Source organism: Dromiciops gliroides, chromosome 6 (assembly GCF_019393635.1).
Source record: "Dromiciops gliroides isolate mDroGli1 chromosome 6, mDroGli1.pri, whole genome shotgun sequence".
NCBI classification, from domain to species: domain Eukaryota; kingdom Metazoa; phylum Chordata; class Mammalia; order Microbiotheria; family Microbiotheriidae; genus Dromiciops; species Dromiciops gliroides.
The window spans coordinates 173,030,995-173,048,604 of record NC_057866.1 but is presented as its reverse complement, the minus strand read 5'-3'; the positions used below and the strand labels follow the sequence as shown (position 1 = coordinate 173,048,604).

Sequence of the window (17,610 nt, the reverse complement as noted above, 5' to 3'; positions counted from 1 at the left end):
ACCAACAAGTGGAAGGATTTAAAACACTGGGAATCCTGCATCAATGAAATCATGTCTGGATCCAAAAAATAGTTTACAGTGCCTGACTTTTGAGTCATAACTGATTTTACTATACCAGTTGAAGAATCTGTTTGTGGTATATAAAAAATGAATGATGTCTTCACATTGCTTAGAGAGCTATTCAACTATTGAGTGTTCTATTTTTCTGACAATATTCTTCTGGTGATGTGAGCTAGGACCTACTGCATTCTCTGAAGAATTAAATCTTAGTTAAGGGATTATTGATTCTCTGGTCATAAATTTAGATCTGGAAAGGACTTTAGAGGTCATCTAGACCAACCACTTCCAGTTATAGGTAAGGAAATGGAGTCCTGGTGAAGGGAAAAGTGACTTGCCCAGGTAATGAGTGGCAAAGCTATGATTTGAACCCAAGTCAAAGAGCAAAAATTAAAGCATATACTATCCCCTAGAAATTTGGGTCATTTTACTAAATGTGTCTTCGTGTATCTTTCCTTTAGGAGTACAAGATCCCCAGCATGAGAGGATTATTACAGTAACCACAAATGGAAGTATTCATAGCCCCAAGTTCCCTCATACCTACCCAAGAAACACAGTCCTGGTATGGAGATTAGTAACAGCAGAAGAAAATATGTGGATACAACTGACTTTTGATGAAAGATTTGGGCTGGAAGACCCAGAAGATGACATATGCAAGTAAGTTATCAAGTTTAAAATGGAAAGACAATTGAAATAGCTTTGAGGACTTACCACTTTACTAAATGGTTTGTAGAAACCCAGAATATAATAGGCCTTAATTTTGATGTTATATATATGAATGACAACATTGTCTTGGTATGCTTTTCTGTTGACATAAGACATGCATACCCATGTTCAAAGCTATGTTTAGTGCTTCCTTTTAAAAAGAAAAAAGGAAAGCAAAGGAAAGCAAGCTGTTTAGCCATCCATATGTACGCAAATCTATTTCAGATAGAACATTTATCTGTCTTGACCTATCTTTTTGAAACACCTTAAGTGCAACTTATGTGACATGCACTCTTTTTTTCTTTTTAAAACTTTGTGTTCCAACTTCTCTTCCTCCCTCCCTTCCCACCCACCACCCCCAAGAACTCAAGCAATTCAATATAAGTTTTACATGAATAGTCATGGAAAACATCTCCATATTAGCTAGGTTGTGAGAGAAAACAGATAAAGCAAGACTTCAGATTAAGGAATTGTCCAAAGAAAATTATGCTTCAATTTGTTTTCAGATACCATCAGTACTTTCTCTGTAGATGGACTGCAATTTTCTTAAGTCCTTCAGAGATATATTGGATCATTGCGTGCTGAAAATAACCGTGTGCTTCCCAGCAGATCATCTTACGCTATTGCTGTTCTTTTGTATACAGTACATTTCACTCTGTTTCAGTTCCTGTAGGTCTTTCTAGGTTTTTTGGATAGCATCCTGTTCATCATAACTTTTATACAGCACCTTAAACTTTACAAAGAATTTTCTTCGCAATAGCCCAGAAAAGGAGGTACTATATGTTTTGCCATTATAGTCATTCATCATAACTATTTCCCTCCATCTTATTCCCTTCCCATGATGTTTACTCTATTTTCTATCTTCTTTTACCCTATTCTTCCTCAAAAGTGCTTTGCTTCTGACTGCCTCCTCCCCCTTCTCCCCTCCCTTCTTTCACTTTTCCCTCTTTATCCTCTTCCCCTTCTACTTTCCTGTAGGGTTAGATAGATTACTCCTCCCAATTGGGTGTGTATGTTATTCCCTCCTTGAGCCACTCTGATGAGATTAAGGTCTTTTAGCTAATTCTGTGTTCTAAATTTTCTTCCTCCCTCCCTCCTCAACCCTCCCTATGAAATCAAGTAATTCAATATGTCATACATGTGCAGTTATGCAGAACATCTTTACCTTCCTTGAAAGTATTATGCTTTTTACTGCTCCCTCCCCAATCTGCCCTTCATTCCTTCCCCTCTTCTCCCCCCTCCCCTTATCTCCTTCCCCTCCCACTTTCCCTCAAGGCAAAATATATTACTATACGTACGTGAGTATGTATGTTATTCCCTCTTTGAGACAGTTCTGATGACAGTAAGGTTCACTCACTCCCCCACTCCTTTCCCTTCTTTCCCACCCTTCCATAAGCTTTTTCTTGTTTCCTTCATGTGGGCTACCTCTCTCCAGGCCAACTCTCCCTTTTCCCCTCCCTCAGTGCATTACTCCTACCCCTCAACCCTATTTTAAAAACGTCATCATAGGTTAGCTAGGTGGCACAGTAGACAAAGCACCAGCCCTGGACCCAGGAGGTCCCAAGCCCAAATCCAGCCCCAGATATAAGACACCCCACCCTGCCTGCCTCACAAAACACAAGGATAAACAAAAAATAAATGCTTTACAGATATCATTCCTTCATATTCAATTCAGACCTGTGTCCTCTGTCTAAGTATTCCTTTTAGCTACCCTAATACTGAGAAAGTTCTTATGAGTTAGAAGTATTATCTTCCAATATAGGAATGTAAAGTTTATCCTTTTAATATCTCTCATGATTTCTTTTTCCTGTTTACCTTTTTATGCGTCTCTAGGGTCTTGTATTTGAAAGTCAAATTTTCTATTCAGTTCAGGTCTTTTCATTACAAATGCCTCAAAGTTGTCTTTTTCATTGAAGTCCCGTTTTTTCCTCTGAAAGATTATAATCAGTTTTGCTGGGTAGGTGATTCTTGGTTGTAGTTCCAGTTTCTTTGCCCCCCAGAATATTATATTCCATGCCCTCAGGTTCTTTAATGTAGATACTGCTAGATCTTTTTTTATCCTTCTTTTAGCTCCACAGTATTTGAATTCCTTTTTTCTAGCTGATTGCAATATTTTCTCCTTGACCTGGGAGCTCTGGAATTTGGCTATAATATCCCTTGGAGGTTTTCCTTTTGGGATCTTTTTCAGGAGGTGATCAGTAGATTCTTTCAATTTCTATTTTACCTTTTGCTTCTAGAAAATCAGGGCAATTTCCCCTGACAATTTCTTGGAAGATGCTGTCTAAATTCTTATTTTGGTCATGGTTTTCAGGTAGTCCAATGATTTTCAAACTATTGCTCCTGGATCTGTTTTCCAGGTCAGCTGTTTTTCCAAACAGATATTTCATTTTGCCCTCTATTTTTTTATTCATTTGAATTTCTTTTCTGTGTCTTGGTTTCTCATAAAGTCACTAGCTTCCATTTGTTCAGTCCTAATTCTTAGGTAATAATTTTCTCCAGAGAACTTTTGTATCTCCTTTTCCATTGGGCTTTTCAAGATGTTGACTTTTTTCTCATAACTCTCCTGCATTGCTCTCATTTCTCTTTCCATTCTTTCCCCCGCCTCTCTAAATCTTCATTCTATCTCTCCTACTTTCTTTTTAAAGTCCCTTTTGAGCACTGCCATGGCTTGAAACCAATTCATATTTTTCTTGGAAGCTTTAGCTGTAGGGGCCCTAAGGTTGTTATCCTCTTTTTTAATTTTTTTTTTTTAATTTTTTTGCAGGGCAATGGGGGGTAAGTGACTTGCCCAGGGTCACACAGCTAGTAAGTGTCAAGTGTCTGAGGCCGGATTTGAACTGAGGTCCTCCTGAATCCAGGGCCGGTGCTTTATTCACTGCGCCACCTAGCTGCCCCCTGTTGTTATCCTCTTTTGAGGGTGCATCTTGATCTTCTATGTCACTAAAGAAACTTTCTATAATACTCAACTTTGCTTGCTCATCTTGTCGTTTTTTACTTGATTTTTAACTCCCTCTTACAGTGGGGCCCTACTTCCAAGCTACACTGTCCCAAACTTTCGAGGATCCCAGTTGTCTTGGTTTGAGGGACAGCAGGTTTTTCTCTTGCCTGGCCTGTTTTCTGGTGTGAAGATAACTGCAAGTCAAATTGTTAATTAACCAGCCAGTAAAACTTTTTTGTGCTGTGGTTCTTAGTTCCAAGGAGCCTGTGCTCCTCCCCTACCTGGGCCTCCAACCGCTCAAGATTTCTTACTTGTTCCCTTCTGAGGTGGGATAGCTGAATTCCTCCTTAGGTCCTGAAGACACCCCTGTATCCCCCCCCACCCCCAACCAGCTGTTCAGCCCTGTCCCCCCAAACGTTGGAAGATGCTGGTGCTGCAGCTGTTTAGGAGGGTCGGGGGATAAGGTTCTCTGGCGCAGTGTGCCTGGGGTCTGTATTGGCAAGATTGAGAGGTTGAACTCTACTTACAGCCCAGCACGGCCCTTTCTAAGGTGTCTTTGGCTGGAAAATAATCTCAGCCTATCTTTTGTGGATTTTGGTGCTCCAGAGGTTGTTTTATTCCTGTTTGGTGGGTAATTGTGTCAGGAGCTCTGTGCTTTTAATGTCTTTCCTCTGCCATCTTGGCCTCTCTCTCTCTCTCTCTCTCTCTCTCTCTCTCTCTCTCTCTCTCTCTCTCTTTCTTTCTTTCTAATGGGCAATGAGGATTAAGTGAGTTGTCCAGCTAGTAATTGTCAAGAGTCTGAGGCTATATTTGAACTCAGGTCCTCCTGAATCCAGGGCCTGTGCTTTATCTACTGCACCACCTAGCTGCCCCTTGACCTATCTTTCTTGCTTTTGTTGTTCAGTCATTTCAGTCCTGTTCAATTCTTCATGACCCTAGTTGGGGTTTTGTGGCAAAGATAGTGGAATAGTTTGCCATTTCCTTCTCCAGCTTATTTTACAGGTGACAAACTGCTGCAAACATGGTTAATGCCCTGCTTAGGGTTACACAGCCAGTAAGTGTCTGAGGCCAGATTTGAATTCATAAAGATGAGTCTTCAGACTTCTGACCCAGCAGTCTATTCACTTTGCCACTTAGCTGACCTGGCATCCTTCTGGCTACATACATTAAAATATGTTATTTTATGAAATGAAGGATTTTTTACTTGCACGTAATATGTACTTAATTGCTTATTCAATCGAACAGTAGAGAATGGTTAGAACATTTATCTGTCTGTCCACCTCATCTTCTTGGCTATATACAATGCAATATTTCATTCCAAAGATGACTTTTTGACTTGCATGTAATCAGTGCTGAATTATTTCTTATTTAATTGAATAGTATAGAATGTGGCATGGACATAAAAGTGTGCTTTTGGGTTTTCATTTTCCTAACTCTCCCAAGTGCACTTGTGAACATTATGTCAGCTGGAACTTTTCCCTTTAACAGACCACCTACTTACCAGATGCCACACAAGCATTGCCCTCCATATCTTGTGTGGGAATGCAGCAATCCAGGTTGGGTGGTCATTCTTTCTGTGAAGTTTTCACTTCACTGGCATTTGTTTATCATGAACATATTTGACTTTAGCTTTTATAAAACGTATGCTGGATTTTTCCCCCTGTAGATATCTAAGTAGAAACAAAACTTGACCAGCCTTATATTTTCCTGTAAGTTATTTTAAATGTTTCTATTTTTACCAAACTTGTTCCAGTCATAATGAGTAGTAATATACATACACTTGGGTAAATGACCTTTATTCTTTAGATAAGCAGAGATGTTTTATGGTGGTTTAGAGTGTGGTACATTGGAAAGAACACTGGCTGTGGAGTCAGGAGACTTGGCTTCAGCACCCATTTCTGATGCTTAATACTTGGGTAACCCTTGGGTGAGTTTCAGGATTATAAAAGCATAGGTTTAAGAGATATTAAAGATTACCTAATCCACAACCCTATTTTTACAGATGAAGGAACTGAGGTTTACAGTGGGTAAATGACTTCTGCAAGGTCAGTACCTTTAGTACCCTTTAAATAGCAGAACCAGCATTTGAACCCATTGATCGATGGAAGTGTTTGAAATCTAACTCCCTAGTTTTAGTTCCTCATTGGTAAAATGAGGGGGTGACACTAATTGAGAGGGGAGGGAACAAGCATTTATTAATGATCTCCCGTGTTTAAGGCACTATGCTAAGAATTTTAAAATATTATCTTATTTGATCTTCACAATAACACTGCCAGGTAGGTGCTATTATTATCCCCATCTTATAGTTGAGGAAACTGAGGTCAAAAGTGATTAAATGACTTCCCAGGGGTCAAAGAAGTGAAAAAAAAAGTGTCTGAAGTGAATTTGAACTCCATTCTGACTTATGGGCTCTATCCACTCTGGAAAAAACCTATGTAGGCTCTCAAGGGGCTCGGAAATTCTAACTCTGAGTCTATGTTTCCAGGCTAGATTTGAACTCAGAATGCCAGAGTTTGAATACTCCTGCTATATTTTACTTATGTAAAAAAGACTTGGACAAATCACTTACGCCAAGTGAAGGCACTTCACTAACAGATGAGGTCTCTGCTAGCTCAAAATCTGTGATGACTTCTTTTTTTTTTTCTTTTTTTCTCCTAGAACTATAGATTTTTTAGAGTTGGAAGGGACCTTAGAGATCATTTAGTTTAATCCCCTCATTTTTCAGATGAGAAGAAAAAAGTGAAGAGATTTGCTCAAAAATCACAAGATTAGTGACAGAGTTGGAATCAGAAATCAGCTTTTCCTGCCCTGTATTCTCAAGTGCAGCTTTTCTGAGAGATGATCAGAATGGGAGTGTTTTGCTAATTTGGTGTGGGTGGGTAATAATGAAAGCATTTCATTTGTTGTAGACAAACAGGAAGCATTAATACACTTTCCATTCCCTTTCTTCCCCACTTTTTAAACACCTATCCTTTCTCCAAGGTCCTTCTCCTTTATAAAAGTGATTAACCATGGTCGCTTCAGGAGCACATGTACTAAAATTGGAACAATACAGAGAAGATTAGCATGCCCCCACGCAAGGATGACATGCAAATTCGTGAAGCGTTCCATATTTAAAAAAATAAATAAATAAATAAAAGCAATTAACCTTTTTGTCCTGATATTTTCCAATACACACATATATACCTAGCCATATACATATATACCCACATTTGTAATATGTATATATGTACATGCCATAGATATGCATATATCACATATAAAACATATGTGTATGCCATATATGTAAAATACCCCATAGGATGATACTATATGGACCATATATTATACCGTCTCAGTGTAAGTTATTTGACATATATGACACATATGTACACATGCATGTATATGCAGATGGAAGAAAGAAAGAAATAAAAAAGAAAGAATTGTCTGTGTAGTGCAAGCTATTTGATACTTAGCCACACAGGCTTGAAATCTTGGATTAATTTTTTAAACTCTTCTTCTTTCTTTCAAGTTTTGATCTATTAATAAGTCCTATTGATTCAGTCTCCTCTCTCTCTTGGCTTTGTGTGTGTGTGTGTGTGTGTATGTGTATGTGTATCTCTGTTTCTTTCTCTACCTATAGCCACACACATATGAGTATATGTGTATGTACATATATATTGTATACATATGTATATATGTGTGTATGTGTATTATATGGTGAGAAACAAATATATGTATATACACACACACACATATATATATATATATATATATATATAGGACTCTCAGCACATTTCTCTGTCTCTGCCACCATTATCTTTCCCAATTCCAGACTGCTACCACTTTAAGTCAGATCCTTCCAACCTCTTCTTCTGTAAAGTGAGAGGGTTTGAGTAAATGAGCACTATAGTCCTTCTTAGCTCTAATGTTCTAGTATTTTTTTTTAATCACTTTCTTTGTGAAGCAAAAATGTCTAGAGAAGGCAGTTGTCACTTTTTGTGTCAAGGAATTCTTTGGCACCGTGGTTATTCCTATAAACCCTTTTCAGAATTTTTTCCCCCCCTGGGGCAGTGAGGGTTAAGTGACTTGCCCAAGGTCACACAGCTAGGAAGTATCAAGTGTCTGAGGCTGGATTTGAACTCAGGTCCTCCTGAATCCAGGGTCAGTGCTTTATTCACTGCGCTACCTAACTACCCTTCAGAATATTTTAATAATAAAGTGCATGGGATTACAAAGGAAATCAGTTATATTGAAATAAAAATAGTTTATTTTCAAATTCAGATTCTCTCTCTTCTTCACTCCCTCCTCCATCCATTGAGAAGGCAAGAAATTCAAAGCCCATTACAAATATGGAATCTTGGAAAACACATTTCCATATTAGCAATGTTCTTACAAAAATGAAAGAAAGAAAAAGAAACAAAGAGAAAAAAAATATGCTTCACTCTGCATTCTGAGTTCATCATTTCTCTGTCTAGAGGTGTATATCTTTTTTAATCCTAAATCCTTTGTGAATGTTCATGGACTCCAGGGATCCAGACACTAGCCCTTTTTTTTTTTTTTCAGATATGTTACACTCCATATATAAGTACACTAGAACCTTAATAAAGCTGATTGTCCATAATTAATACTTCTGTTTACCAGTGAGAGGACTGATATCATAGAAGATGGATAAGTTTTATGAACTGATGTTACCAGTGTCAGGGAGGAGGGAAGAAAGAAATGGAAGAGGGGCTGAGATTGAGAGAAATTGAGGCTTCATATATACTTTATATTAAAGTCCTCTGTTGGACTGTCATTAATAAGCTTTTAAAGAAGTCTGGTAATATACTAATTCCCTTGGGTTTGTAATTTTTACATTTCCCTGAAGTGACTAGCAGTAAATATGCTCAGAAAACCTCAAAAAGGATTGAGTGCCAAGTTAGCAAATAGGGTGGAGAAGATGAAGTAGAAAGCCTGCATTCTAGAACTGGGGAGTCAGCTTGGTGTAGTGGGAATAATTAGAATAGGCAGCACTGGAAGATTAAAAAGCATTTTACATATATCATCTCCCTTGATGTCACAACAGTCCTCTGAAACAGTTGTTCTTATTACCTTCATTTTTCAGATTAGAAAATGAGACTGATAGAAGTTAAGTGACTTGCCCAGGGTCACACAACTAGTAAGCATCTGAGCCAGGATTCAAACTCGGGTTTTCCTGACTCCTATTCCCATAGTCTCTCCATTGTACCACTGGGCTACACTGACTTTGGAGTCAGAGGTTCTTGGTTTAAATCTTGTCTCAGTTGTTTACCACCTTTGAGCAGGGCACTTAAGCTTTGTGGTTCTCAGTTCTCTAATCTATTAAAATGTGGGGATTGGGCTAAAAAGACTCAGTGGTACTTTTCAGAGCTAAAGCTCTGAAGATAATTCTATTCTGTAGTACTTTTGTAAAGTGGAGGGACCCAGGCAAAAGAAAGGTGGGAACAGAAACCAAGGAAATAATTAGGTCAACATCTGGGACTCGAGACAGAACAAAGTAGGACATTGGGAGCTGGCCATGTGTCTCCAGGGATGTGCCAACAGAAGAGTCTGTGTGTTTGTACATTCCCACAGTGCTTAATAAATATTTACTGCTGCTTCTGCTCAAGCCGACACCTCCCCATTCAAGGTGCAGGAAACATACTTAAAAGTACATGGACCAAGTATCAGGCTAAGGGCAATTTACACGATTAGTTATTTCCAAAGGTTTTAACCATTTATCATCCTTGTAGTTGTTGAAGCATCCTGCTAACCAATCATTTTAAGTTGTTGTTTTTAAAGAACATTAGGAAGGAATCTTCACTCTGTTTGGGGTGAAATGCCCATTTTAAATTTCAAATATTTAAGGCACTTCAACACTATATATGCCAATGATGAAAGTTAAAGCTTTCAAAGAAATCTTTATGTATACATTAAATGTTTTTAAAGGACAGTGCACACAACATATTATATGCATAATGAACGCCTATTTAATTTTTCTTCATGTGTAAGGGAAAATCATAACATTTGGCATTAAATATTTTGCAAAATGCATATTTTGTTGATTATTAAATTCTGATTGGAACAGGTACTTTAGCTATTTCAGAATGGATTTGCTACCAAAGCCAACTTGTATTTAAAAGCATTTACCAGTAATGTACAAGCAGAAACATACATACATAATATATATTAGCAATAATCCTACCAGAAAAGAAATTTATAGGAATTTATATGGATATTAGCAAAGTACTTCATGCGTGAGTTGGTGTGTATAAGCTTTTACCCTTTACTTTCCAAAGAAAGTAGAAAAATAAATTAATATTCTAAGTTTGTTGTTGTTATTGATGTTTTTCTTATTGTTTGAAGCAGGGAAAGGCCAACCCATATCTGTGACTTCCCTAATATAAGAAACTCCTGCCTTTATAAGTCCTTTTACTGATTTTTGCTATAGAAGCTCTCTCCATGGAATGCAGGTCAACAACTGAACTGTAAATTACAGTCTTGTGAGATCTGGTGACAGTTACTTGGGGTACTGAGAGGTTAGCAGATGTGTCTGTGGTCACATAACTGGTACCTGTAGGAGAAAGAACCTGGACTTGGGTATTCCTGACTCTAATGGGCCTCTAGACCCTACATTGCACTTCTTCTGTTCATATGACAATCTGTTTTTACAAAGGAATTCAACTGCTCATCATTCATTATTTTATAGAAGTGGTTTTCCTGCTAATTTAATTGTTATAGCCAGTCATTATGTGGTGACATTTAGTTGAATTAAAACTCAGAACTTGTTTCTTTGAGAATATATCCACCTTAATACATGACTTCATTTTGTTTTTATTAGTTTTATAGTGTTCAAGATTTCAAACTTACAAAAGGATTTGGAGGAGGTATCTACCAGGCTACCTAATGGGAGGCAAACTGGTGCATAGATGAAAAAGGAGCAGGTCAGTGTTGGCCACTGGTCAGTAGGAGAACTGGACCATGATGGTCATTGTTCTTTCATTCTTGGGAAGCTGGATCCAGTATAGTTAATTAATTAAGTAATAAACACATTTTGAAGGACGTGCTTTTTTTTAATTGTCAAAGGCTTGTGTTTTAAGAAAAAGATTAAATAAAATTGTTATAAAGTTTTGAAAAAAATGAAACAAAATTTTCAAGAGAGAAAGATATTTTTTAAAGTAAATCAAATTCTTTTTTATATGGCTTCAGTCTCTGGCAGGGACAAGGGAAAAGTTAGGGGAAGTAAAAACAAAAGTTATCAATAAAATTATTTTAAAATAAATCAGTTAAGGAAAGGAGTTATTTTTTATGATGGAGTAATTAGGCAAAATATACATTAGCATTTTCATATTTATCTAATAGTGTATCATTAGCTCTTTATTCATTTTTTGTGCTTTTTAAAATATGTTTTTGCTTTAAACAATAAATCTTACTTTCCAACTTCCATATGGTTTTATGGGAAAATTTATATATATACACATACATACATACACGCACATATATGCCTGTAAAACCTTGGGTAGTACTTTTCTGCTGTAAAGATGTCTGTGTAGTCAGTTCACAAACAGGTCTTTTGCTCTTATGGAAAAGCTGAAAAATTAGAGTTATGTGACTGTCTAGCTCTTCTCTGTGAAGAAAATTCATATTTCCTCATACACATAGTCATGCATGTACACACACACACAGAGAAATAAATCAAATGCTTATTATCTGGAAAGGTTCCAATATTGCCTGCTTTATGCTCTCTAATAGCTAATATGGTATCAATCATTTCTACTTGTATTGCCTAGGTTTTCAGAACTAATTGGTGGGGGGGGTGACCATGAGTTAACTTCATATGTCTCATTTCATTATTTTTCTTTGTTTTCATTTTGTCAAACCCCTTCCTTTTTGGAAACACAAAATTTGCTTAGCTCACTTCTATCAATGAAAGAAGCACCTCAGAGGAACCTAATGTCTCAGACGTAGAAGGGACCCATCAATTGCAACTTACTCATTTTACAAGTGAAGAATTATTCTGAATGTGTCCATCTGATAAATATGTATGATGATTTTCTTCCAACACAGAAAATACCTAAGGGAAAATGATAAACTTTGAATATTTTGATTTAATTAATTGGCAACATTACACAGAGGTCAGAAAATTCCTATTCTTACCTGAAGAAAAGCAGGTGATTTTTAGTTTTGTCTGGGTATGAAAAAACGTACAATCTTCTCAAACCTCTCCAACCTTTAGTCTACTGTCCATATACTTAAAATGGCCTTATTTCTATTCCCTTCATTTATTTCTGAAACTTAGTGTATTATTGTAGCCTGTTATCTATGTTCAAAATAGGAAATTTTCTCCATGTACTAATTTAGATATGTTATCCCTGTTTTTAAAAAATGCTTAGTCTAAATTTTGTTGGAAAAAATAAAATTAATGTACTGAGGAAGTAAGACTATGTTTAGTCAGTGCAGAAATATCCTTCATAAACATAAGTTCTAGGAACTACATCTATTAAAGAATACAGGTCTTTAGTTAATAATGCGATATTTTTAAAGACCCTTCTTAAGTTCAAGATCCAACTTTATAAACAAATTCAAAATAATGTCAAAAAAATAAAATGATTAATTCCATAAATATGTGGCCCATCTTAAAATGACAGTGGCATAGGATTCTTTACAAAGGTGATCATGACATTTACAGAGATGTTTGTAGACTGGACAAATTATGTGTGTAAGATTTAAAGGGAGAATGCATAAAAGTGAATCATTTATTTAAAAAATTGAAAATATAATCTATATAGATGAAATGCCACATTTGAATGATCTACTCCCTGAGTTAGAACATCAGTCTTTTGGATGAATGCTATGTATGGTGTGTTAGTCTCAGAACTGAGCAAAAGGAAATGGGATGAATAAAATTCTAGTGATCTCAGGATGTTCATTGTCACATACACACACTAACATTTTTATTATATTATTCTTCCAAATGGCTTCAAATCAAGGAGTGACATGATCTCATAGAAAATGAAATTGTAGATGACCCACAAAGGCCATAGTTGATGTAAATAGTGTACAGAAATTAACTGAATGATTTACACTCAACAAAAAATGTGTAGAAAAAAGCCATTTAAGAAAAGAGTGGGGATAGTCATAAATTGAGAATGAAGGCAATTAATCATTATCTTTTTGCTACACTATCACCCATGAAATAGGAAGAGAACCAAAGAATGACTTTCAATGCATTGGGTATATAATCTCTCTCTGAGAGATTTATATACAGACATAGACAAAAATCTCATAGGATTAAATATTATGAAAATATTGTCATCTTGACTGGTAGGAGACATCCATACTCTGACACTATCACAAATCCATCGACATATCAGACATATAAACCATAGATAGATAGATACATAGATAGATAGATTAAAAACATATTTATTAGCAGGGGGCAGCTAGGTGGCGCAGTGGATAGAACACCGGCCCTGGATTCAGGAGTACCTGAGTTCAAATCCAGCCTCAGACACTTAACACTTACTAGCTGTGTGACCCTGGGCAAGTCACTTAACCCCAATTGGCTCCCTAAAAAAACCCAAAAAACAAAAAAAACCCCATATTTATTAGCATTGGAAATGGGGAAAATTGTGAGGTGCCATATAGGAGGAGTCAATGGTCCTTTTTTTTCTCCACAACAGGATACTTGCAGAATAAATGGTGCCTTTGTCTTCTCATATTTAGATAATGAAATGATGAGTTAAATATTGATACCTATGCCTCTCTATTCCAAACTACATTCTTCTCCCACCTCCATCCCTGAGTCTCTATCTTCTGTTACCAAGGGAATTATTATTGCCAATGTGGTGTGATGTATTTTAGTAACCAGAAAATGAATTGTTCTATTTAGTGATTTTATAAATGCTGTTTTATTTTTATTTAAATATTCTAAGTAGTTTATACTTCAGGTACATAATGGAATAAATAGAATTTTAGAGGCAAGATGGTAAGGTAAACAGCTTAGTGGTACAGTGGACCTGAGTAAATATCCCAGCTCCAACATTTTCAACTTCCGTGACTCTTATTGAATAATTTAATCTCTCTGTACCTCATTTTCTTTATCTTCAAAGTAAGTAAGTTGGACTAGAGAAAGGAATCTGGTGATACAGTAGATAGAATAACTATGACCTTTACAAGTAAATAAATGCCACAGATTTAGGATAAAATACAAATTTTATTCTATTGTGTTTTGTAAAATGTGGACATCCATTTGATTTGTAAACCTTAAGATGAGGCGTACCCCGAAGGTTCAGGAATGAAGCCCTAAAGCTTTTGTTTCCCTCTATAAACTCTAAGGACTCTGGTCTTTATGGAGAGCACATGTCCTTTTACATACTTTCTTGTTGCTAAAAAAAATGTATAGAGTAGTCAGCAAGTTTCTAAGAATCTTCTATTTGTAGTACTAGCAGGTGTAATCAGCTGTTCCATTCTTATGGAGGGGGATTTCTTCTTTTTAAAAATAATCATGTACTTATTGTATGCTGTTCCATCTGTCAGATATACTGCAACCATATGAAACACTCCACTGAATCCTTCTTCTAATGCCTCAATATGATATGGAGGTGATATTGCATTCTCAAAGCCATATTCCAGGGGAGCATCACCTCTGGGGGCTAAAAAGGCTTGAGTTCAGTGTTCCAGTTTTAGCCCTGCCCCTCTTTTTGTGACCTTGGGCAAGTCAATTAATTTTTGTGAGCCTCATTTTCCTCATTTGTCAGATGAAAGTGTGGGGACCAATTTTTAATTAGGGAGTGCTAGCTAAGCGGCTCGCTGCAATATTGAGGCAAGGAAGGAGACTGGCAGCCTCCCTCAAAACAGAGCAAGATTTATTTTAACAAGAACGAACTTAAAAAAAAAAAAACACAAACAGGATCAGTAGGATCAAGGGAAAAGAAATAAAAGGGGAAAGGGAAATTATAATACCTGAAAAAATACCACCGCCCAGGAATCAGCTGAAAATACGCAGCAGAATGCCTGTCGCTTTCCAGCTTCAACCTAGAATTCCCAATTCTCCTCCTCCAAACCTAGAAACACCCCACACAGTCCCAGCCAATGGGATGGCTGCTCTGATAGTCACATGACTGCCTTCACTAGGCTTCCAATCATTATTTTGCCAGGCCCATGTAGGCGGGGAGTGGTGATGACATGAGGTGCCAGAGCCCTGGCAAAGGCTACAACCAGTGGGTGGAGCAAAGTGCGGTTTGTGGAGCCCCAGGCCAGTGCTGACTGAGGCATAAAAACCTCAAATAACAATTAATTCTTGGGGCAGCTAGGTGGCGCAGTGGATAGAGCACCAGCCCTGGAGTCAGGAGTACCTGAGTTCAAATCCGGCCTCAGACACTTAACACTTACTAGCTGTGTGACCCTGGGCAAGTCACTTAACCCCACTTGCCTCACTAAAAAAAAAAAAATAACAATTCTTTACAGTAGAGAGAGGGCTTAACTCACCTTTGAAGTCTCTTCGAACTGTAAATTTATGATTCTGTGGTAGGGTTGCTTATTGACTGTCCTTGCTAAGATGAGATTTTTTTAAGCCACATCATCTCTTATGATATTCCTGGGAGTTTTCATTTTGGGATCTTTTTCAGGAGGTGATCGGTGGATTCTGTTGATTTCTATTTTACCTTTTGTTTTTAGAATATCAGGGCAATTTTCCCTAACAGTTTCATGGAAGATGATGTCTAAGGTCTTTCCTTGCATGTCAACTCTTAAGAGATTGCCATCCGGTTTTTTAAAGGGAACTCCAGTATAGATAAAGCCAAAGATCTTTTAAAGAATTAAAGTAAAAATATCAAATAGTTGGGGCAGCTACGTGGTGCAGTGGATAAAGCATCGACCCTGGATGCAGGAGGACCTGAGTTAAAATTCTGCCTCAGACACTTGACACTTACTAGCTGTGTGACTCGGGGCAAGTCATTTAACCCTCAGTGCCCCACAAAAATTAATTTTTTTTTAAAATCTAATAGTCTTTAACTGTTAACAACAAAATGGTCAGGATGTTTTTACCATATTAGTAGTAGATGTTAGATGTAAAGCTCTTTTCCAGGCCTCTCAGATGGAATAGGATGGGATAGATAAGACATTGTTCTTCTTCCTGGACAAGAGTGTAAGGATTTAACTGGATGCTAGAGATACTATTGGTCCTACTAGTGTTTTTGCCCTACTGATATTTTCATGGTTCTGAAAAGAGAAGGTCTAACTTATTATTAAATATGTTTCAGCAAATACCAGGCTACTTAGAAGAAAAAAAAGATATTTCTCATACTTTGTGACATAGACATCTAAACAGGCTTTATTTTTTCTGAAGCCTATTACTCAGTGGGTAGAAAGAGTAATGAATTTGGAATCACCAGAGATCAGGGTTGTAATTCTGCTTTTCATGCAAGTCAGTTAACTGAGCCTCAGTTTCCTTATCTGCTAAGGGGATAACAATAACTGTAGTTCATAAATCATATGAAGATTAATGTTGTGTGATTGTTTTAAAAGCACTTGAGCACTTAAACATTTTGTATATGTCATTTGTGTTATCAACTACATGGTCGGTAATGGGATAAGGCAGAAAAAAACTTCATGTAACTATAATTATACATATGTGTACATGTATATGCTCATATACACACATACCAACATATACATGGACACCCTGTGTGTCCCAAAAGTCTGAGTGCATTTTAAAGCCTCAATATAATATAAAGTACTGTAACTTTAGTATTTTCCCAACTAGAAACAACAAATTAATTCTTTATTTTTGAATGTTAAATCCTGTATTTGTATTTATGTTGATGATGGTCAAATACACTTGCTTAGAAAATATTACTCATTATTTGATGGTAGAAAATGAGTTAATATCCTGTCACAAGAATATTATTCTATGAATTCTTGTAATAAATTGTTTTTTTTTGTATCTGACTATGTATGCTGTCTTTCAAGTTTAGAAATTATGTCAGTCTAAGTAGCCAATGATTATGCTTGCACCAAAGTTGTCAAGTACAATAGAAAGTCATCCATTTTTTCACAGAGAAGCCTAGAGAGGAGAGTCTCTGTAATAACTAGTAAAATTATATCCAGATTTTCACTTAAAAATTAAAAAAAGAAAAAGGGAAGCACACTGCAAGGTCCTTTAAAGTAGGTTGCTATATTGCAAAGTAGTAAATAACACAACTAGCACTTCTGGCGTGAGGATTTTCTGAGCCCTTTTCAGGGCTGTTCATTCACCTTGGGTGTCTGCCTGTCACCCAACTCTCACCTGTAGCTCCAAGAAGCTGAAGCATGTGCAGCAACCACATCCCAGTAAAGTCTTCTCGACAGATGGACTAAATCAGGTTGAGGAAAATCAACAGTCCTCAAACCCATCACTGAGTTAGGGGGTTGTTTGCCCCATGCGTATGTCAATTTTGCCTGGCAGAATGGACAGTTGAGAACAGTTCGTTCCAACCTCCATAAAGGCATCTGAAGCAGGTGCTGTGGTACACTTAGATCTCGGTCAGACATTAAAGATGCCAAAATCACCCACTACATCCTGGGCCATCACCAGTCACCTTGGCTTTTGTCTTATCACTGGACTTTGTTGACTCTAAAAGAAATAGTGAGTTTGATGACTTTGTGCAACTTTGAGTCATTTAAATTGCATAAATCAGCATATTACCCCTTGATGTCATTGGTCGGCTTTAAAATGAAGAACAAACAACAACAAAAACAACTTCATATATCAGCTCAGCGATATGGAATAGTAAAAGATATTGAATTTTATCATATCCAGTGAATGATAACACACATCACTTTATATGCATATGTGTATTTTTTATGTTATGGTTATTCAAGTTTCTATAAGTGTATGAATATAAATGTGATATCTGACCTTTTTATTTTATTTGCAGGTGACATGATCA

The 17,610-nt window shown here is 36.8% G+C and overlaps 1 protein-coding gene and 1 non-coding gene across 2 annotated transcripts in view; both read left to right on the top strand.

Moving 5' to 3' along the window:
- Positions 1 to 17,610, top strand: part of PDGFC (platelet derived growth factor C) — a 237,388-nt gene that overhangs the window by 134,499 nt on the left and 85,279 nt on the right. The window contains exon 2 of the mRNA XM_043971275.1: positions 519 to 714. Coding sequence (XP_043827210.1) covers positions 519 to 714 — 196 coding nt within the window. The remainder of the gene's footprint in view (positions 1 to 518; positions 715 to 17,610) is intronic.
- Positions 6,715 to 6,817, top strand: LOC122733088. Its single transcript, XR_006353694.1, has one exon. It is a non-coding gene; the product is annotated as a U6 spliceosomal RNA (small nuclear RNA).